Source organism: Borostomias antarcticus (genome assembly GCF_949987555.1).
Source record: "Borostomias antarcticus genome assembly, chromosome: 32".
In the NCBI taxonomy this organism is placed as follows: domain Eukaryota; kingdom Metazoa; phylum Chordata; class Actinopteri; order Stomiiformes; family Stomiidae; genus Borostomias; species Borostomias antarcticus.
In genome coordinates this window covers 1,689,594-1,712,864 of record NC_140265.1, presented here as the reverse complement: position 1 = coordinate 1,712,864, position 23,271 = coordinate 1,689,594, and the positions used below count along the sequence as shown (strand labels likewise).

Sequence of the window (23,271 nt, the reverse complement as noted above, 5' to 3'; positions counted from 1 at the left end):
TACTAGGTAATTTCAACCCCCTAAAATAAAGTGTTACCGACTATACTATACTATACTATACTATACTAGACTACACCAGACCAGACTAGACGAGACATCCCTTACGCAGTGCACCCTTAACAGGCAAGAGCAATCATGCAAAGAAAAGCAAAGTATTTGAGATAGTATTTTAAAGCAGGTAAAGTATTTGAGATAGTATTTTAAAGCAGGTAAAGCATTTGAGATAGTATTTTCAAGCAGGTAAAGCATTTGAGATAGTATTTTAAGTATTTACCACTTCAGGCAGTAGCTTGGTGGCAAGGTCGTGAATGGCCTTCCCCAGAATACACAGAGAGGACAGGATGAAGACCACGCCCAGGATCACACAGGCTCTGGAGTGGAGAGAGGGAGAGAGAGATGAGGAGAGGGAGAGAGAGAGGTGGATATGTGGAGAGAGAGGGAGAGGTGAAGATGTGGAGAGAGAGAGGTGGAGAGGGAGGTGGAGAGAGAGGGAAGGAGATGTGGAGAGAAAGAGGTAGGGAGAGGTGGAGAGAGGGAGGTGGAGAGAGAGGGGGAGGGAGAGAGACAGATAATTATTTTTCATGTTACCCTTGTAAAAAACGAGGGTGGCCTGGAAGTCAGCAGAGCAAACATGACAACACAACCAACACAACAGTAAACAAACACGACAACACAACAGTAAAGAAACACGACATCACAACCAACACAACAGTACACACGTCTCATAAAACTATGCATACATTCATACAGAATCTCAAGAGAAATGGTCCGATCTCAGTTCTCAGTCCGTGAGCTCATCTTACAGTGATGCGCTGACATACACAAGATGGTCACAGCAGTTATTTAACCACAGACAACAGAGGAGTTGGTTACTTTACTGTATAACTGTGTGTGAGAGAGAGAGAGAAAGAAAGGGTGTGTGTGTGTGTGGGGGGGGGGGGGGGGGGGGGGGGGGGGGGGGGGGATCAGCTCCCGTCTTGCTGTGTTCGTCTCCAGCCATGGTGTTGCCTAGTTACCCTCAGGTCCGGGCCCCTGAGCATGTATGATCGATAACAGACTTCTCTGACCGGGCAGCGCTCAGGTCCGGGCCCCTGAGCATGTATGATCGATAACAGACTTCTCTGACCGGGCAGCGCTCAGGTCCGGGCAGCTCTGGCTTCCTGCTGAGCCTTGAGAACACTTCGACTGACGAACACCGAGGCAGAAACATCCGTGTATGGTTTGTTCTTTGGTTTTTCTCTTTTTTTGTTTTAAAACCAAAACGGAAAAATGAAAAATGTTGTTTTTTGGTTTTTCCAATTTCGTCTTGAAACAGAAAAACGAACGAACCATACACAGATTCAGAAACATCCGTTTGGAGAACCGGAGCTTTGCTCACATTCTAAACTCCTCTCACGCTCTAGCGGTCCGTTCAGGTTCTCCTGGTGGAGCCGTACTGTCGAGCCTGACATCGCCCGGCAACAGAGAGGTGTTTACAGAGACAGAGTCGGAGTCGCAGCGGGTCTCTGAGGGGTGGTCTCTCTGTGCCGTGCGTCGCTATAACGTAGCCCCCCGCTCTCCACACGCCAACAGCTCCGCCGGGGCCCAAGCTGCTGTACGTTGTCCCCGGACACCGGCGGCTAAAGATGGATGATGAATAACCAATCAAAAGGTTGCCCACCGCCGTTGCCTAACAATGGTGGCAACGCCCATCACAAAGGTTCCCTTCTCCTCAGCCCAGACGTGCACTCCAACCACTTCTACTACAAAGGCCTCGTTTCAAATGCAAGTACAGCTGAAGGTTACGTGCACATGTAATGCAATATTGTTGTTTCTAGTCCTACAGTCCATCAAATTGCCTAGCCTAGTGTTGTATTGTAGTGTATTGTTCAGTTGTTCAGGTATTGGATGGTATCCAGCCACCCACTCAGGCAGGTCTGGTGTCTGGCCTCTCTCTGCAGCTCGTCACGTTGACATTCAGTCAGCAGTCTAACGACCCGTACGACACAGAGAACAATCTTCCTCTAGTTAGAGGAGGGGAACAAGACGCGACTTCCCGCTGGTCGTTCATCTGTGGTAGAGCTAGTTAACTGTCTGGTAGATGTTTGTCTGTGGTAGAGCTAGTTAACCGTCTGGTAGATGTTTGTCTGTGGTAGAGCTAGTTAACTGTGTGGTAGATGTTTGTCTGTGGTAGAGCTAGTTAACCGTCTGGTAGATGTTTGTCTGTGGTAGAGCTAGTTAACCGTCTGGTAGATGTTTGTCTGTGGTAGAGCTAGTTAACCGTCTGGTAGATGTTCATCTGTGGTAGAGCTAGTTAACCGTCTGGTAGATGTTTGTCTGTGGTAGAGCTAGTTAACCGTGTGGTAGATGTTTGTCTGTGGTAGAGCTAGTTAACCGTCTGGTAGATGTTTGTCTGTGGTAGAGCTAGTTAACTGTCTGGTAGATGTTTGTCTGTGGTAGAGCTAGTTAACCGTCTGGTAGATGTTTGTCTGTGGTAGAGCTAGTTAACCGTGTGGTAGATGTTTGTCTGTGGTAGAGCTAGTTAACCGTCTGGTAGATGTTTGTCTGTGGTAGAGCTAGTTAACCGTCTGGTAGATGTTTGTCTGTGGTAGAGCTAGTTAACCGTCTGGTAGATGTTTGTCTGTGGTAGAGCTAGTTAACCGTCTGGTAGATGTTTGTCTGTGGTAGAGCTAGTTAACCGTCTGGTAGATGTTTGTCTGTGGTAGAGCTAGTTAACCGTCTGGTAGATGTTTGTCTGTGGTAGAGCTAGTTAACCGTCTGGTAGATGTTTTTCTGTGGTAGAGCTAGTTAACCGTCTGGTAGATGTTTGTCTGTGGTAGAGCTAGTTAACTGTCTGGTAGATGTTTGTCTGTGGTAGAGCTAGTTAACCGTCTGGTAGATGTTTGTCCGTGGTAGAGCTAGTTAACCGTCTGGTAGATGTTTGTCTGTGGTCGAGCTAGTTAACCGTCTGGTAGATGTTTGTCTGTGGTAGAGCTAGTTATCTGTCAACAGTGGCATGCTTTTTCTAAAAGACCAACTACCAAAAAGAGGAGCTAAAGTAGGAAACCTTAGAGGAACCAATTATTAGCTGCTTTGTGCACATACACACACACACACACACACACACACACACACGCACACACATTCTTATCAACGCCCACGGAGCCAAAGAGAAGCTGTGCAGGGGAGCTGACAGCTTTGATCTGCTGGGTTCATATGATTAAACAAGCAGCACACACATGCTTTGATGTGGGACTTTTGAAATCGATCTTCTTTATAGACTCATGGCATCAAACATTTGACATCAGGTCATGTTGTTATATATTATTTTTGATGCGAGGATTGAAATGTTTCTGATTTCTAGCTTTTCTAAATGTTATGTGCTGTAAATGCAGATATCGGAGAGGGAGTGAGATAAAGAGAAAAGGAGAGAGAGAGAGAGAGAGAGAGGGAGAGAGAGACAGAAAGGGAGAGAGAGAGAAGGAGAGAGAGAGAGAGAGAAGGCTAGATTCTCAACGGTCGTCAATTAACTCAGGCCTGCTCAGATGGCGAACTGATATCGTCTGTCTCCAACGACGATGGGGGTGGGGGCTGGGGTGGGGGCTGGGGTGGGGGCTGGGGTGGGGGCTGGGGGCTGGGGTGGGGGCTGGGGGCTGGGGTGGGGGCTGGGGTGGGGTCTGGGGTGGGGGCTGGGGTGGGGGCTGGGGGCTGGGGTGGGGGCTGGGGGCTGGGGTGGGGGCTGGGGTGGGGCGGAAACACAACACCTTGAGTCGATGGGGCGGGACCAGGTCCCCATCCTTTCATTGTCTTCTTCCCTGTCTGTCGCACTCTCTCTAGCTCTTTTTATCTCCATCTCTCTCTCTCTCTCTCCATCTCTCTCTCTCTCTCCATCTCTCTCTCTCTCTCCATCTCTCTCTATTCAGCCACAGCTGAGAAGCGCTCCCATGCCCCCCCCCCCCCCCCCCCCCTCTGAGACCTCTCTCTAGAACCAGCCCTGTCTGAGACCTCTCTCTAGAACCAGGCCTGAGGAGACGCTCTCTCTAGAACCAGCCCTGTCTGAGATCTCTCTCTAGAACCAGCCCTGTCTGAGACCTCTCTCTAGAACCAGGCCTGAGGAGACGGTCTCTCTAGAACCAGGCCTGTCTGAGATCTCTCTCTAGAACCAGACCTCTCTCTAGAACCAGGCCTGTCTGAGATCTCTCTCTAGAACCAGACCTCTCTCTAGAACCAGGCCTGAGGAGACGGTCTCTCTAGAACCAGGCCTGTCTGAGACCTCTCTCTAGAACCAGGCCTGTCTGAGACCTCTCTCTAGAACCAGGCCTGAGGAGACGCTCTCTCTAGAACCAGCCCTGAGGAGACGCTCTCTCTAGAACCAGGCCTGAGGAGACGGTCTCTCTAGAACCAGGCCTGTCTGAGATCTCTCTCTAGAACCAGGCCTGTCTGAGACCTCTCTCTAGAACCAGGCCTGTCTGAGACCTCTCTCTAGAACCAGCCCTGTCTGAGACCTCTCTCTAGAACCAGGCCTGTCTGAGATCTCTCTCTAGAACCAGGCCTGTCTGAGACCTCTCTCTAGAACCAGGCCTGAGGAGACGGTCTCTCTAGAACCAGGCCTGTCTGAGACCTCTCTCTAGAACCAGCCCTGAGGAGACGGTCTCTCTAGAACCAGGCCTGTCTGAGACCTCTCTCTAGAACCAGGCCTGTCTGAGACCTCTCTCTAGAACCAGACCTCTCTCTAGAACCAGCCCTGTCTGAGACCTCTCTCTAGACCCAGGCCTGTCTGAGACCTCTCTCTAGAACCAGCCCTGTCTGAGACCTCTCTAGAACCAGGCCTGAGGAGATGCTCTCTCTAGAACCAGCCCTGTCTGAGACCTCTCTCTAGAACCAGGCCTGTCTGAGACCTCTCTCTAGAACCAGCCCTGAGGAGACGGTCTCTCTAGAACCAGGCCTGTCTGAGATCTCTCTCTAGAACCAGGCCTGTCTGAGATCTCTCTCTAGAACCAGCCCTGTCTGAGACCTCTCTCTAGAACCAGCCCTGTCTGAGACCTCTCTCTAGAACCAGGCCTGTCTGAGACCTCTCTCTAGAACCAGGCCTGAGGAGACGGTCTCTCTAGAACCAGCCCTGTCTGAGACCTCTCTCTAGAACCAGGCCTGTCTGAGACCTCTCTCTAGAACCAGGCCTGAGGAGACGGTCTCTCTAGAACCAGCCCTGTCTGAGACCTCTCTCTAGAACCAGGCCTGTCTGAGACCTCTCTCTAGAACCAGCCCTGAGGAGACGGTCTCTCTAGAACCAGCCCTGAGGAGACGCTCTCTCTAGAACCAGCCCTGTCTGAGATCTCTCTCTAGAACCAGGCCTGAGGAGATGCTCTCTCTAGAACCAGGCCTGAGGAGACCTCTCTCTAGAACCAGCCCTGTCTGAGACCTCTCTCTAGAACCAGGCCTGAGGAGACGGTCTCTCTAGAACCAGCCCTGTCTGAGAACTCTCTCTGGCATCCGAGCCGGCCGGGCCTCTGTGGACCTGACGCCTGGTCCGTCTCCATGGCACCTCGGCACACAGCAGGAAACCCAAGCCTTGTCCCTGAGCTCACACACACACACACACACACACACACACACACAAACACACACACCGACGCACTCACACACCGTGCGGTCTCTGTCTATGTGAGTAACCGGGTCAGATCAGCTGCTCCCCTGGCCGGGCGGGTCTGGCTGGACGCTGCTGTGAGGGGGACACAGGAAGTGCAGAACTCACATGTACTCCCGGTGGGCCGAATGGACCGCCGCCGCGTTGCTATAGCGCCACAGCACGATGATGGAGGACAGCACGTCCAGGGTAGCGTCAAACTGCCAGGAGGAGCAACAGCTGGTCAACAGTACGCTCACATACAGTACAAAAAAAAAGAAAGAAAGAAATGCAAAACGCTCAAATGATCCAACGCCCCCCCAAACTGTGTTGGAGTGAAAATGTTACTCACGGCGAATCCGAAGGCCGAAGCGCTGTGCCTCATGACGGACACGGCTAGAAGAGACAGGAACCAGGAGAGGTTAACACACCAACAAACAGGAACCAGGAGAAGTTAACACACCAACAAACAGGAACCAGGAGAGGTTAACACACCAACAAACAGGAACCAGGAGAAGTTAACACACCAACAAACAGGAACCAGGAGAGGTTAACACACCAACAAACAGGAACCAGGAGAGGTTAACACACCAACAAACAGGAACCAGGAGAAGTTAACACACCAACAAACAGGAACCAGGAGAAGTTAACACACCAACAAACAGGAACCAGGAGAGGTAAACACACCAACAAACAGGAACCAGGAGAGGTTAACACACCAACAAACAGGAACCAGGAGAGGTTAACACACCAACAAACAGGAACCAGGAGAAGTAAACACACCAACAAACAGGAACCAGGAGAAGTAAACACACCAACAAACAGGAACCAGGAGAGGTTAACACACCAACAAACAGGAACCAGGAGAGGTTAACACACCAACAAACAGGAACCAGGAGAAGTTAACACACCAACAAACAGGAACCAGGAGAAGTTAACACACCAACAAACAGGAACCAGGAGAAGTAAACACACCAACAAACAGGAACCAGGAGAAGTAAACACACCAACAAACAGGAACCAGGAGAAGTTAACACACCAACAAACAGGAACCAGGAGAAGACAAAAAAGGAAAGGAAAAGGGACAAAAATAAACGAAAAAAGGTACATATAATAAATAAATATGTATTGTATACTGTATATAAACACTCAAACGCCCTTAGTTACCATAAGAGTGAAATGAATAATAAAAATAATAAAAATAATGATAATTTAAAAATAAATAAATATATATATACACATAAATGCATATACTCACACATACCTATATTTATTTACATACATACATACACACACACACACACACACACACACATACATATAAATACAGCCTATCCGGAATCAAATACTACCCATACCTATACGCTCAGCTGGTGCCCATTTTCTAATAAATTGTTCACTTTGTAAGCTAACGGAGTGAGTAATCCTAGTATGGACATCTTTCACTTTAGACAACCACTGACGGTGAGTCGGGGCAAGGGTCTGAAGCCGGTAACTCCTGATCATTTTCTTAGCCACAGTTAAAAAGAATCTGGAGGAGATAGATGTTCTTTCTACCCTCAAAGCCCTCTGGGATGACACCTAAGATGGCAGTCTTGAAGTCTTGCGGAATATCAACTTCAAATACTTTGTTGATGTCTGCGTAAACTTCATCCCAAAAACTGCGCAATTTAGGGCATGACCAAAAAATATGGGTGTGGTTTCCTATCTGTTCGCCGCACTTCCTCCAGCACTCACTAGGGGGGGGGGTTGTACCTGCCTTGGCTGTTATTTTGGGGGTCCTGAAAAACCTGCTGATGACCTTCCATTTGTATTCACGCCAATTTGTCACCTTGTGGGCCTCAGTACAAACACTCTTCTGTGTGAGATCTCTTGGTAGATTTCTGCTTCCCATTTCAGTTTTATATACAGAGTCATTAGGGTCCATTGAGAGTAGGGATTGGTATAGTCTAGAGATTAGTTTATTAATTGGAACATTATTTTGAATAACGATCTACAATAGTTCTAATGGAGAAGGGTTTCAAATTATATCCCAGTCTTTATGTTTCTGTACGAATTGTCTTATTTGATAGCTAAGAACAAACTCTTCTGTGAGCTGAGCAAATGATTTAAGATGACTGGAGTGAAAAAGCTGGTGAATAAATTTCGACCTCTCGCCATCCATCCCTTGAACACAGAATCTTGGGACAGCACGAAGTCTCTGATGAAACCAACTGAGGTAGACTAGAGGCAGAGGAAGCCAACTCAAACTCTCCGAACCTCCCTCCATATTTGGATTGTGAATCTGGACCATAAACCTAGTCTTCTCCAATACTACAGCTAGAAAATGGTAAGACTGACAAATGAAGCTGTGTACATAAATATTTTTCCATATTGAGCCACCTAGTAGATACATCATTATTAATCCATGCGGATAAGGGTCTAAATTGGGCCGCCCAGTAGTAATGTTTGAGATTGGGAAGGGCCAGCCCACCAGCAGCCTTTGGCAGTTGTAGTGTTTTGAAACGGACCCTACTGGACAGGGTTTTCAGACATGCTGTCTGCTCAGAGCTGCAGCTGTACAGTAGTTAGGGGTACTGTATATCAACGTTATCTCAGAATGCAGAATTGGGTACAGAGTCGTTGACAGTCTAGTTGAGCATGAGGTCGAGCTGCTCCAGGAAATTTTGGGAGAGACGGCTGCCCTTTCATAAGAGTTGAGGACAGGTCGCCCCTAAACTCCACCCTAACTTTTTTATTTTTATTTAACCCAACTCAACTGGATTGTCATCAACTAGGCTGTAGCCAACCTGGGATTACGTTAAAATATCCCTAACTACATAGATTGCAGCTCCATCAGGAAGTGCAGCCAGCCAGTAAGAAGTGAATGATGTCCTTAACAACGTTTTTACTGACTTGGTAACGATTCTCCTCTGAGTGAATAATTCCTTCATTGTCCCCCACCAGATTAGATGGGAGGAACTTTAGACCCCTGGACTTCCGTCCGTACTTCCGTCCGTCACACATGTACCAGAGCCCACCACCAAGGGGCGCTCACCACAATACATTTTTCCCATTGCCAAGTACATTTTGCTTTGTACATAAAAAACTATGCTTGGTGTCTCAGTAAAAGTGTATTCTACTCTGGAGCCTGTCTACTTTTTAAATCCACAGAGTGCTGAGCTTGAGGTGTTGGTGCCTGTTGTAAATGTTACGTTTCTCATAGGTTAGTATTGGGATTAGGTGCATTGTGGGTACAAATATCATTAGTTATAAAAAAAAAAAAGTAGCACATTTCAAAGTCAAGGAGGTTAAAATGCTATCTTTACCAATTTATTTTGCTTAATGCTCACAATAGAAAAACTTGGATGTTTCACACAGAGCCTTCTTCGGAGCGTTTGTTGTATTGAGTACACAGCTAGGAGTTGGACCCAATTATTTAGGAACCAATCACTTTTCTTCTCCCATGGTTCTAAATACAATGACCAATCACAACATGCTTCACAAAACACGTTTCTTGCCATCACTATTAAGACCACTAGATGGTCAAGGATCTAGAGGAAACAGTCTGAAGTTAAAATTAATTTAAGCTGTAGTCATCATTACATTAAGTCCATTTGGTGTCCTAGTATTGAATGTATATCCAGGACATTTATCTGGGCCTGTTTCTTCAGAACATCATCTCCTCTTGTAAACACCATGACTTTCTCAATCCCAACTTTCTCAATTTGCTTCATCATAATCATCATAATGTTTTGCAATTGCAATCCATATTGCCTGAACAAATTGCAGTTTTGTGCTCCGACATTCATTGTTCAAGGTTCATGGTCTGGTTTTTCCAACATAAGCTAGACCACAGACACATGTCATCAATCACAGAAAAGACTTGCAGTTTATGAATTCCCAAATAGGACCTTTCCTCCCAGTGAGAGGATGATGAATGATTGTGTGTATTATATTGTTGCAGCAGGCACAGTTACCACAGCTATACATGCATGTTGTTGTCAGCCATGTGGCTTGTTTTGAGTCATGTTTTTGTACATGGCTGTGTTTTTAATTATGGGTGCTCTCCTGAATGAGAAATGGGGTGGAGATTTTCTTTGGAGTGAAGTCATCAAAATCACTTGTGTTTGCGCCTCAGAAACATTCACTGTAGATGTTCGGGGCGATTACATGCAGCATGTCATATACAGTAGAATATTGTCTTCCATGTCTTTTCGGTATAGAGGTTTCAATAGCTCCAGTTTCGTCTTTGTACGATTAGATCCAAATAATTGATTTTATCAGTGCGTTGTTTGAAGATATCACAAAACCATCAATTCCTCCTGTCATCAATGTACAATTCTTATAGTTTTATCTGTAATATGGGTTGTTATTGGAGTCATAATGGCTGTGGCTCAGGGGGTAAAGCAGGTCGTCCAATGATCATAGGGTCGGTGGATCGAATCCCGGCTCCTCCTGACGACATGTCGAAGTGTCCTCGGGCGAGACACTGAGCCCCAAATTGCTCCCAGTGAGCAGACTAGCACCTTGCATGGCACCTGCCGCCATTGGTGTGGGTAGTCACCCATTCGCCATGGGTGAATGAGAGGCCATTGTAAAGCGTTTTGGATAAAAGCACTATATAAATGCAGTCCATTTACCATAACAGTTTCTTCCCATTTCCCCATAACCGATCCGGCCACAGCGGGTGCTGTTTCTGGCCCAATTGCAGTCCCAGCTTGTTGGAGGTACCAGTTGGATTCATATTGCAAATAGTTGCGAGTCAGAATGAGGTGTAGCAGTTCTAATAGAAATGTATTAGGAGGACTGTGTGTTGTTTCTCTCTGGGATAGGTAATAGCTGTTTCTTTTTGGAATAAGTAATAGCTGTTTCTTTTTGGAATAGGTAATAGCTGTTTCTGGCATAGGTAATAGCCGTTTCTCTCTAGAATAGGTAAAAACTGTTTCTCTCTGGGAAACTGTAGCTTATTTTGTGTTTCCAAGGTAGACAGGTAAGTCTTTCATCAAATCTTTCAAAAAGAGGTCAACATATTTTGATAATGGTTCAGAGACAGTGCCTGGTCCTGAGATTCAGGGCCGGCTCTAGACTTCTGGAGGCCCTAGGCAACATTTTCTGTGGAGCCCCCCTTTTGAAATAAACCCTAACCACCATCAAGCAATAAAGACTGAGGCAGTGGCGGCTGGTCAATAAAGGGCGATAACCCTTAGCCAATCAAAAATATCTCATGGGGCTGAAGATATTATCACCCCTAGTCAATAAGCGTTCAATAAATAATATTTCCCCAAGCTGGACTGCGTTGTCTCGTTGTGCCCTTAAACACAGTAAATTGAGGCTGCTTGATGCCGTCTCACTATTTAGCAATGATGATGAAATAGTACTTGTTGTAAAATAATGTATTAGTTAGCTACATTTTCTACGATTAGTGTAGCTTATTGTCATAAAAACTGTATTTAGTACTTTATTATGATCTCCATATCTGATAAATGGATGAGCAGGTGATGCTTGCTTAACAAGTGGTAGCTAGTAACATAAGCTATGCTAGCTAACGTTAGTGCAACACGTTAGCTAGTATACGATTAGTTGTAATAGTGTAGTATTTTTGTTAGCTATGATCTCCATCCTTACTAAATAGATGGCTAGCAAGCAGGTGACGTTGTTAGCTAGCTAGTGCAGCATATAGTAGCTAAGGTTTTACGTCTGCTATAAAGTTAGCTCCCAAACCTAACATGATAGGATTCACTTGCATTAATAGCAACTAGTTGGCTTTCTGAAATGACCAACAATTTAAAAAATGTTTGGATGCTAGCTAACTAATCAGCAAACTAGACTGACGTTAGGCTGTGTCCACCAACGAGCTGTATGTAGCTGAACAGCGCCAAGCTTGCAGCTGTGTAGAGCGCACTAGAGCTGGGGTTTAGAGCGCACTAGAGCTGGGGTTTAGAGCTGGCTAGAGCGCACTAGAGCTGGGGTTTAGAGCGCACTAGAGCTGGGGTTTAGAGCGCACTAGAGCTGGGGTTTAGAGCGCACTAGAGCTGGAGTTTAGAGCAGGCTAGAGCGCACTAGAGCTGGGGTTTAGAGCAGGCTACAGCGCACTAGAGCTGGGGTTTAGAGCGCACTAGAGCGCACTAGAGCTGGAGTTTAGAGCGCACTAGAGCTGGGGTTTAGAGCGCACTAGAGCTGGGGTTTAGAGCGCACTAGAGCTGGAGTTTAGAACGCACTAGAGCGCACTAGAGCTGGGGTTTAGAGCGCACTAGAGCTGGAGTTTAGAGCGCACTAGAGCTGGGGTTTAGAGCGCACTAGAGCTGGGGTTTAGAGCGCACTAGAGCTGGAGTTTAGAGCGCACTAGAGCTGGGGTTTAGAGCGCACTAGAGCTGGGGTTTAGAGCGCACTAGAGCTGGGGTTTAGAGCTGTATAGAGCGCACTAGAGCTGGGGTTTAGAGCAGGCTAGAGCGCACTAGAGCTGGGGTTTAGAGCTGAGTAGAGCGCACTAGAGCTGGGGTTTAGAGCGCACTAGAGCTGGGGTTTAGAGCAGGCTAGAGCTGGGGTTTAGAGCTGAGTAGAGCGCACTAGAGCTGGGGTTTAGAGCGCACTAGAGCGCACTAGAGCTGGAGTTTAGAGCAGGCTAGAGCGCACTAGAGCTGGAGTTTAGAGCAGGCTAGAGCGCACTAGAGCTGGGGTTTAGAGCGCACTAGAGCGCACTAGAGCTGGGGTTTAGAGCGCACTAGAGCTGGGGTTTAGAGCGCACTAGAGCTGGGGTTTAGAGCGCACTAGAGCTGGGGTTTAGAGCAGGCTAGAGCGCACTAGAGCTGGGGTTTAGAGCTGTATAGAGCACACTAGAGCTGAGTTTAGAGCTGTGTAGAGCACACTAGAGCTGAGGTTTAGAGCGCACTAGAGCTGGGGTTTAGAGCTGTATAGAGCGCACTAGAGCTGGAGCTGGGGTTTAGAGCTGAGTAGAGCACACTAGAGCTGAGTTTAGAGCTGTGTAGAGCACACTAGAGCTGAGGTTTAGAGTGCACTAGAGCTGGGGTTTAGAGCTGGCTACAGCGCACTAGAGCTGGAGTTTAGAGCTGGCCAGGCTACCGATGTTTTACACCTACGTGAGCAACGAGTGTTGTGTTTTTTCAGACTGCAGATGAACTAGCCAAGTGAAGATAGCTAGCTAATGTTAGCTAGTGCTAACGTTCGCTGTCTCTGCGGTTTTGCCAAAAACTGACCGTTGTCATTGTCAGAACAGCCGTTTACAGCCTGCGCTCTAGGCCAAAAAGTTAAACTTTGTTCAACTGCAAAAAAAGCCTAGAGCTCATGGCGCTGTAGCGCTTGGAACACAGCTCTCGTCCCTATAGCGGCCTAGAGCTCATTACCCATGTAAACAACGAGAAAACAGCGCCAGCTCTAAAATACATCTCCCCGGTGGACACGCACCCTTACTCTACACTAGTTTGACAGAGCGGTGTGCTGCTTTGCCATTTTGTCATTCACAGGCAATCCTGCAAAGTCTACAACCACCAGCCTCTGTCCCAGGCTCTCTCCATCACCAGACTGCCCCAAGCCTCTCCTCACCAGCCTCTGTCCCAGGCTCTCTCCATCACCAGACTGCCCCAAGCCTCTCCTCACCAGCCTCTGTCCCAGGCTCTCTCCATCACCAGCCTGCCCCAAGCCTCTCCTCACCAGACTGCCCCAAGCCTCTCCTCACCAGCCTCTGTCCCAGGCTCTCTCCATCACCAGACTGCCCCAAGCCTCTCCTCACCAGACTCTGTCCCAGGCTCTCTCCATCACCAGCCTCTGTCCCAGGCTCTCTCCATCACCAGACTGCCCCAAGCCTCTCCTCACCAGACTGCCCCAAGCCTCTCCTCACCAGCCTCCTATGCCAAAGTCATATGCCCTCTTTAATGAAATAATGTTAGATATAAATTGTTGGTGTTTCACCACACCTCAGCACCATAACTTAAATACTGTAGGGGATGATTTTTTTTTAAAGAACAGAGTAGTACACGGAATTACATTTTCATGTATGTGGAAATAGAGCTACCTGTCGTCCAGGTCACAGAGATGCTATTATTTCACTCTATCAAACAGTAGATTTAAACTGCGGTGTCCCACAGGGGAGCTGCCTTGGCCCGCTCCTTTATTCCATATTCACAAATGATTTGCCATCAGCTATTAGGGAAGCATCCCTGACGATGTACCCGGAGGATTCTACTCTTCATTATGCCGCTCCCACATGTTTTGAGCTCAACCAGGTTTTGACTAAGGAGCTTAGCATCATATACAATAGGATTAAGGTAAATAAACTTGTGCTGAACACATCAAAAAAGGTTACCATGATATTTGGCTCTAAGCATAAGCTAGCCCAAGATCCTAAGTCTTGTCATTGAGGGTGAAGTCATTCAACAAGTAAAGAAAATCAAGCTATTGGGACTCTGGCTTGACAGTACTCTGTCTTGGTCCGACCATATTGATATTGTTTGTAGAATGGGTGTAGCAGTAGCTGCGGTGAGAAAATGTGCACCATTTCTTCCATCATCCATCATCAAATTGTTTGCTCATTGGTTCTCTGTCATCTGGGTTATTGCTCAGGGTGTGGTGGTCATCTGCCTCTAAAAGCCTCGACTGTGCTGCTCATCTGGGGCTAATGTGGCTGAAATGCATGTGAAACTAAAATGACTGTGTGGAGAAAAGTTTGGCAGCCAATTTGCTTCATTTCATTCACACCCAGACACCTGAATTCACGTTTAAGACAATAAAATACTGTATTGTTCAAATACACACGCATGCTACCAGAGCGGCCAGCAGAGGGCAGATGACTACCTAGAACAAACTCTGAAAAACACTATTACAGGGCTGTGATGGCATGGAACAGTTTTCCAAGTGACATCCGTTTAATTAGTGGTAAGGCTTGTTTTAAAAGTATTTGAGTTACGTGCAGTCTGACTTCAGAAACTTGTTTGGTCAGGTTTGTTATTCATAGTCATTCTAGTCAAAAAGCTGTTCAATAATATTCAACATAACAGTTGCAAATTTGCCTTTTCAATTAAATCAAGTTAAAATTCAGTTCTTCCACCCCATTTGTGTTTGTAAATAGGGACATGTTGCATTTTGCCTTTATTATATTCTCAGAATGCACCAGAATGCTTGATTTACATGTGAAAATCACAAAATAACACATTCATTTCTCTACAGAAGGCTTTGCAATAATTCAGTTGAAATGAGATCGAAATACCTGATGTGAACCTGATTCTATAGGTTAACAGAGGTGTGTGATTCTATAGGCTAACAGAGGTGTGTGATTCTATAGGATAACAGAGGTGTGTGATTCTATAGGATAACAGAGGTGTGTGATTCTATAGGTTAACACAGGTGTGTGATTCTATAGGTTAACACAGGTGTGTGATTCTATAGGTTAACACAGGTGTGATTCTATAGGCTAACAGAGGTGTGTGATTCTATAGAATAACACAGGTGTGTGATTCTATAGGCTAACAGAGGTGTGTGATTCTATAGGCTAACAGAGGTGTGTGATTCTATAGAATAACACAGGTGTGTGATTCTATAGGCTAACACAGGTGTGTGATTCTATAGGATAACAGAGGTGTGTGATTCTATAGGTTAACACAGGTGTGTGATTCTATAGGCTAACAGAGGTGTGTGATTCTATAGGCTAACACAGGTGTGTGATTCTATAGACTAACAGAGGTGTGTGATTCTATAGGATAACACAGGTGTGTGATTCTATAGGTTAACAGAGGTGTGTGATTCTATAGGCTAACACAGGTGTGAGCTTCCACAGCCACAGACAGTGAGAGGGGGCGTGGCAGGTCTCTGTGGCATGGCCCCGCCCATCTCTCCGAGCCCTGGAGGAGGGACAGGTGACAGGTGACCCCCGATCATCCAGACACACTGGAAACAGCCACCCAGAGCAAGGATGCGTGTTTGTGTTTGTGTTTGCGTGGGACAGTATGGGCGCTGTTAGACTTTTCATTGACAGTGAAGGAGGGATGGAGCCAGTCCTCGTCTCAGGGAGGGAGGGAGGGAGGGAGGGAGGGAGGGAGGGAGGGGGAGGGAGGGAGGGATGGAGGGAGGGAGGGAGGGAGGGAGGGAGGGATGGAGCCAGTCCTCGTCTCTATCAAATCACCTCAAGTGTCTCTAAGCCAGATGGATGGATGGATGGAGGGAGGGAGGGAGGGAGGGAGGGAGGGAGGGAGGGGTGGATGGAGGGAGGGAGGGAGGGGTGGATGGAGGGAGGGAGGGAGGGAGGGAGGGAGGGAGGGAGGGAGGGAGGGAGGGAGGGAGGGATGGAGGGAGGGATGGATGGATGGAGGGAGGGAGGGAGGGAGGGAGGGAGGGAGGGATGGGTGGAGGGAGGGAGGGAGGGAGGGAGGGAGGGAGGGATGGATGGATGGATGGAGGGAGGGAGGGATGGATGGATGGAGGGAGGGAGGGAGGGAGGGAGGGAGGGAGGGAGGGAGGGAGGGAGGGAGGGATGGATGGCTGGAGGGAGGGAGGGAGGGAGGGAGGGAGGGAGGGAGGGAGGGAGGGAGGGAGGGAGGGATGGGTGGATGGATGGATGGATGGGTGGATGGAGAGAGGGAGGGAGGGATGGATGGAGGGAGGGAGGGATGGAGGGAGGGAGGGAGGGAGGGAGGGAGGGAGGGAGGGAGGGAGGGAGGGAGGGATGGAGGGAGGGAGGGAGGGAGGGAGGGAGGGAGGGAGGGAGGGAGGGAGGGATGGATGGATGGAGGGAGGGATGGTTGGAAAGGAGTGTTTAATCCAATTCCATTCATCTCTGGAGGGAGGGATGGATGGTCTGAGGGATGGAAGGATGGAGCCAGTCCTCGTCTCAATCAAATCAGCTCAAGTGTCTCTGATGGATGGATGGAGGGATGGATGGAGGGAGGGATTGAGGGATGGTTGGAAAGGAGTGTCTAATCTAAATCCATTCATCTCTGGAGGGAGGGATGGATGGAGGGAGGGAGGGATTGAGGGAGGGATGGATGGAGGAAGGGAGGGATTGAGGGAGGGATGGATGGAGGGAGGGAGGGATAGATGGAGGAAAGGAGTGTTTAATCTAAATCCATTCATCTCTGTCTGATCACATATCTGCCTCACTCCATCTCTCTCTTTTTATCAGTGGTCTCTATATTTCTGTCTTCATATAAATAATGTCCGGCTTGACAAGAGAACACTTCCAATATCACAATATCTTTCCTCTCTCTCTCCCCCGTCGCACGTCTCCATCACTCTTTCTGTCAGCGTCGGATATGTCAGAACTGTCTCCAGACATGCCTCTCTCCCTCTCTCTCTCTCTCTCCCTCTCTCCCTCCCCCTCTCTCTCCCCTCAGAGACCCACACATGTCACTGAACACATCCCACACAACAGATGGCAGGTGTGCTCCAAAGACCTTCCAGATAATTCAATCTCCCTTTCTCTTCTCCCAGCCAAAGTCTTGGCTCCGGGGTCACCAACCACACACTTCCAGACAGACAGACAGATGGACCCAGCTTTGCAGACAACAAGCTTGTGAAACAGCATTCGTGCTATTACCATATTGCTGCTATTTCAGGAGACGAAAGAAATCTGAGCGAAACTCATTACACAGAGTCAAATCTATGCGTATGAAATGTCAGTTACCAATGTTTCTCATGAATTTCAGTGGAAACCTTCGCTATTTTTCTTCATGACTTACAGCATGAGAAATTCTTCAACTACGGAAATAAACATCTGAGATCATGGGACCGTTCTCTTTCGAGACAAAAGGGCTGTAGGAGGGTTGATGTCATATTTGAGGAAATCAGCTGGATGAAAAGGAAGAGAGGTGTGCTGACAAGCTCTGTCAAAGCCAATGGACCTCATTCCTGAACGCAGTTAAGAAAAAGTTGAGAAGAAATTTCTTCTTAACTCCACTTACGAAGTCAATTCTGGCATTTCTGAATGGTTTCTTATCTGGGATTTGTTCTTTTTTTATTGATATTTTGACAGTTAGTCACAAACATGACAACGTATAATGTATATATCTTCAAATAACTCATAATTGTTCTCCCCTTTTTAGCCCCCAACACAAAAGCCCCCAAAAACAAGCTACACATTGACACACCCCCCCCCAAACACAGTCCCACTCAAAACAAACCAGACCCGGTGAACATGGAATCTGTTCAACACATTCACCGGGAGAACCGAACCAAAAATATATAGATATAAAAAAACAAAACTAAATTATAGACATAGAAACATACAACAACAAAAAACACAACAACACAACGGACAAAACACAGTCAACATGCCTGCATTCTTACCTACAGACCAATTCCCTCAACATCCCCAGCATTAGATCGTTCAATATCAGTCACAAACAATCCCCATACTTCATTATACAAGTCCTCCCTACCTGCAACTCTATATGTGACTCGTTCATATGTTGCCATTTTAAACATTGCTTCTACCATTCATTATAGGTGGAAGGGGTGGAGGACCTCCAGTGTCTTAACGTTACCCTACAGCCAGTTGTCATAGCCAGTTGCAACCACAACCTCTGACGATTTGACATTTTAATATCCTCTGCTAATAATCCCAAGAGAAAGCGTTTTGGGGTTTTAATCAGCAATACCTTCAGAATCCTATTTAATAAAACAAAAATGTTGTTATTCCACGTGTGTTTATCTTATTCCACATGCGTTCTGTTTTCTCACAATAGTACAATAAGTGCATTAAGGTCCCAACCTCCTTATTACATCTCCAGCAGATGTCACTGTTCCTTAATTTCAGTCTAGCCAATTAACATGGGGTCCAATAGCTTCTATTGATTATCTTATAATGAATAAGTTGTGATTACATTTCACACTTATGCCAGGACGCAACAAGTTTATTCCAATCAGTACTTGAGATCCCCTCCCCAATATCCTTTTCCCAACTAATCTTAAGCCCTTCTAGTCGCGGTGTGTGCGCATCCCTAAAATGCTCATAAAATATTGAGGCACCACCCTTTCCATGCAATGTTACATGGAATAATTCCTGAATCCTAGTTTGTTGATTTAATTTAGATTTTACATTGGCCAATAAACAGTGCAGTATTTGTAAGAACCTCCAGAATTCTGGTTTGTCCAAAACTTTCAATTATTCTGTTGTATCGCTTTAACAACACATGTGGAAGTGACAGTGGTAACATGTACGCAATATATCTTAGGAGCTATAATCATTTTCACCAAATTGATTCTACCCATCAGCGATATATACATCTTAGTCCAATTCTGTAATAGAGAGTCAATATTTTGAATAATGGGAAATACATTGGATTCCATTATCTTATTCAAACCCGGTGTTAGCTTAATCCCCAGATATGTCAGGCCCAAAGGCATCCATCTAAACTGCCATTTATCTCTAAAGGCTGGAGGGCATAATTTAGAGTCTATCTCTCTGTTAATCTCTGATGCTGCTGTTTCAGGGTTACTAGAAACCACCAGAATGTCATCAGCGTACAAGAAAAGTTTGTGTTCTTCCTGACCCGCATGTATCCCCACTATATTCTTATTATAAGGCAATTGCTAATGGTTCAAGAAAGAGAGCAAACGTTTGAGGTGAAAGAGGTGAGCCCTATCTTGTGCCACGACTCAAACTTGAAAGAAGGTGACATAATGCCATTGGTAAGTACCTTGGTCATTGGATCTGATCTGTATACATCAGCTGTACCCATTGTAGAAATGAAGGACCAAAACCAAATGTCTCCAAAATCTAAAATAAGCCGTCTGTGAAAGAACGCTGCCAAAATGACATGACTCGCAACCTCGCAGGTGTGTGGCCAAATCTCTGAAAAAGTGACTTTGAATGGTCGAAAAAGGAGTGTTGCAGCTGTGAAAAAGGAAAACTCAAATACGAAACAACATTTTCAGAGATTCAAATGTTATTTTCAACCTATCAAAACATTGTGCAAGCCTTCAAAACTTATTTTCAGTCTTGCAAAAGCGAAACCAAAAGCACTGCCTGCTATTACAGTCATACAGGGCCATCAATCCACAAGAGTTTCTCTCTAATACCCCGCCATCTTGTTTGTGGAGACAGTATGATAGTTTGCCAAGCTGTGACTTTGTCAGCATGATTTCAAAACTGCTGATGGTGAATAAACTTGTGTTTTGAACATGGGCAGCACCACGAACAAAGCAAACAGACAGGCAGCCAAGGCCTTCTCAGCTACTCAGTCTCCTTCAGTAAAAGCGTCTACCCCAGGGGTGTCTAACTCAAATACACAGTGGGCCAAAATGTAAAACTTGAACAAAGTCGCGGGCCAACATTGAACAAATGAAAATTTTAATATGGACCCAAACAAGTTTTGCTTTAACATTGAATATGCAATTAACACTTTCGCTTTTGGTGTGCATCAATGGTGTGCACTAACATAGGTGAATACGCCCTCAGACACAAGTGTTGGTGCTCCATCTGCTCAGTAGAGAAGCTTGTAAAACCCTGACTGTCCTACAGCCAGGCACACAGACAGACAGACAGACAGCCAGGCAGACAGACAGACAGCCAGGCAGACAGGCAGGCAGACAGGCCGGCAAGAAGGCAGACAGGATTGAATGAACAGGAACAGAGCAAACACAGCGGCCGGCTAGGTCAACACAGGTGTCTCTATCACAGTGAGACATTACATAACGTAAAGCTTCTGTTTTCTGCCTTTCTTTTCGCCATTTTTAAGAAGGGGTAACACGGTTACAGTTGTAGTATGAGATTGCTATGACTACTGTCACAGAAGAGAGGGCGTTTCTGGGTCCTGTCTTGATTGACGTGCCAAAACAACAGCAGAGCATCATGGGATTTGTAGTATTAGCGGTGAATGCGCTGTATAATACTGGCGGGCCAGCTCTAGTTGTCATTTGGTATTGCCTCGCGGGCCAAATATAATTACACTGCGGGCCAAATATGGCCCGCGGGCCAGAGTTTGACACCCCTGGTCTATCCTGTATCTACACATCATCCTGGAGTTAATATCATATATCTTGTAGTTCCTGGAGTTAATACTATATGTCTTGTATCTATAGATCTTCCAGGAGTTAATTCTTTATCTCCTGTATCTATAGATGCTTCTGGAGTTAGTATATATTGCGTTAATACTATATATTCTGTATCTGTACACCCTCCTGGAGTTAATACTAGTATATACTGAGTTAATACTATTGTAGTAAACTAGGTTCGCTAGCTAGCCATGAGGCCTAGTGGACTGCACCGTAGCTAACGGACATATCCCGGTAGGCGGTTCGGCCTGTGTTCCAGGCCAGAAATATTAGTCTAAAAAAGCACTGTTACGAACGTTATATTTTGTTAAAAGATGTGGTATCAGAAATGTTATTATCTATAGTACAGATTATATTACAGTAGTATATATTGAGCTAATACTATACATCCTGTATACACTCTCCTGGAGTTAATATTAGTATATATTGAGTAAATACTATGTATCCTGTATCTATACACCCTCCTGGAGTTAATACTAGAATATATATTGAGTTTATACTATTTATACCATGGCCTGGGTTAATACTCTTTTCTGATTGGCCAGCAGACGTGCGTTAAAACCGTGTACAGTATACACACACGTAGTTCGGCTGAAGTTTAACAAACTCTTTATGATAGCCAGACACCTCACTGTCCCTAAATCAAAAACAGTTTTTTCATAACAATAACAATAGCTACCGTAAGTAGTTCCGCTTCCTGAATCCCCTCTGCGGATTGATCTACAACGGTCCCTTCAATACAAGTCAATGGATTTCATAACATGATCAATAAAACCCTACAGGATTCATACTTTGCGGCGAATTTGATGTCAGAACACCAACGGACACCAATTACACCCTCGGTGAGCTTCTTGTCTTTGACATCGAGAGTTTAACATGTTTTTGAATGATTTTTCACGGTGCCCACCCACATCCATTGTATGACCTAAATGGTGGTAGAGCAATTATCAGAATATCTCAAAAGTGCTAGTTTTGTCAACGTTTTGATCTGAGCCATTGTATATGATCATAAGCAGTGGTGATTTTACATTAGGGGCAGGTGGGGCAGTGCCCCACCAGGTGGCGCTGTTGTGCAAGATGCATCTTAGCCTACAACTGTGTTTCGGAAAAATCTATTTTTATAATTAATACAAAATAGTGATTCAGTGGTGAAAATAGCATGTATAAATAAAATAAACCTGACTGACACTATGTATAGTGCTGTTTTGCAGTAATTCCCTTTGTATGAGTGTGTCACAGACTGCTCTGACTCGGCAGAGGGGCACCGAAGCGTTCTCCCTTACTGTTGCTATAGCGACAATGTGAGCGTGGTCGGGAGTAATGTGAAAAAATATCACGCAGATTTAATTGGGTGGAGGGGCAGAAAAGTCTCTTCCCCTACGAAATCTACCTGGCAACAGGTTTAGCCAGGGAATAATAAAACAACGTTGATCAAAGTTGAACTACTGGGTCATTGTCGATGTCGATCTACGTTAGCCAATGCTGCTAGCTAAAGTTTTGTAGAAATTAAAAGTGTTTTCAGGTGCAACAATGAATAGTGTAGATTATTTGTTGAATGTGCGGTTTAGTACATTGAAACTTGAAGAGAAACTGGAAATAAAACGTTTAGGGCCATACGACCAGAAGAATTGGTGCTGCTTCAGGCTGGAGATAAGGTTATAACCCGTACCTTCAAACAGGAATGGTTTGAGAAAAAGAAGTGGCTAACTGCTAGCACCTCGAAAAGTGCGCTGTTCTGTTTCCCTTGTATTCTTTTTTGGTGGAGACTCTGTTTGGGCATCGTCTGGATTCAAAGACATTAAACATCCGTCAGAAAGAACCGCGAAGCATGAAAGCTCTGCGTCCCATCTGAGCTGTGCCATGAAGCTGGGTTTACTGGGGCAGCTCAACGTCCAGGCACAACGAGATGATGCGTTTCGCCGTTCCATCGCGGAGCACAACAAACAGACCGAGGAGAATCGGTAAAGTGCACTTGTATTAAACTCTGTGGGAAGTGCGAAATGGGTTTGCGTGGTCACGACGAGTCAGCGAACTCACTGAACCCAGGCATTTTTCGGTGCATTTTTGAGACGATGTGTGAGGGGGACTAATGTGGACAGTGCGCCTTCACTGTAGTAGACTATTTGGCTGTGATGTGGTCTGATGGGTGCACACTTTCAGAACCCTGGACCGGGCATGCGCTCTCTTATGGGTCTAATTAGCCTACTCTGCGTGTGTTAATGTGTCGTTATCTTTGTGTGTTGTAGCCTCTGCTCTGATGTACCTACCGTAGACTCATTGGCTACCTTTAGTTCTTGCGATGGTGACATAATATAGAACTGCCCCTCCAGAAATGCCATGCTAAAATCGCCACTGATCATAAGTAACCTTAAAACAGGGCTAAACATGATTTTTCCCTTTACTACTCCTTTAATACTAGTATGTAATGTTAGGGGATCGGCAGATGGTTCCTCTTGTATTTCCCAATATTCTGAAGCTTCTTCTTCTTCCTAGGAAGTCTGACTTCCCATGCAGGAAAAATCACCAAGCTTTGCACACAGGTCCAGTCCTACAGTATGTGTCATGGAATTTTACACATAGTCTCAAGACTATTCAGATTCATATCTTTTCTTTCAATACCTATTCATCCAGTCCCCTGCCTTTTGCTATTGTAAACACCTCAACCTTTTGTTTCTCTCTCTCTTTTG

The 23,271-nt window shown here is 46.0% G+C and overlaps 1 protein-coding gene across 1 annotated transcript in view; it reads right to left on the bottom strand.

Annotated features, from left to right (window-relative positions):
* The window catches only part of LOC311327394 (transmembrane protein 163a-like), a gene marked incomplete at its 3' end in the record, with an annotated part of 62,035 nt that overhangs the window by 22,732 nt on the left and 16,032 nt on the right, over positions 1-23,271 (bottom strand). The window contains exons 3-5 of the mRNA XM_084460429.1: positions 5,955-5,998; positions 5,732-5,823; positions 275-371 (exon numbers count right to left, since the gene is read on the bottom strand). Of these exons, the coding sequence (XP_084316555.1) occupies positions 275-371; positions 5,732-5,823; positions 5,955-5,998 (233 nt within the window). The remainder of the gene's footprint in view (positions 1-274; positions 372-5,731; positions 5,824-5,954; positions 5,999-23,271) is intronic.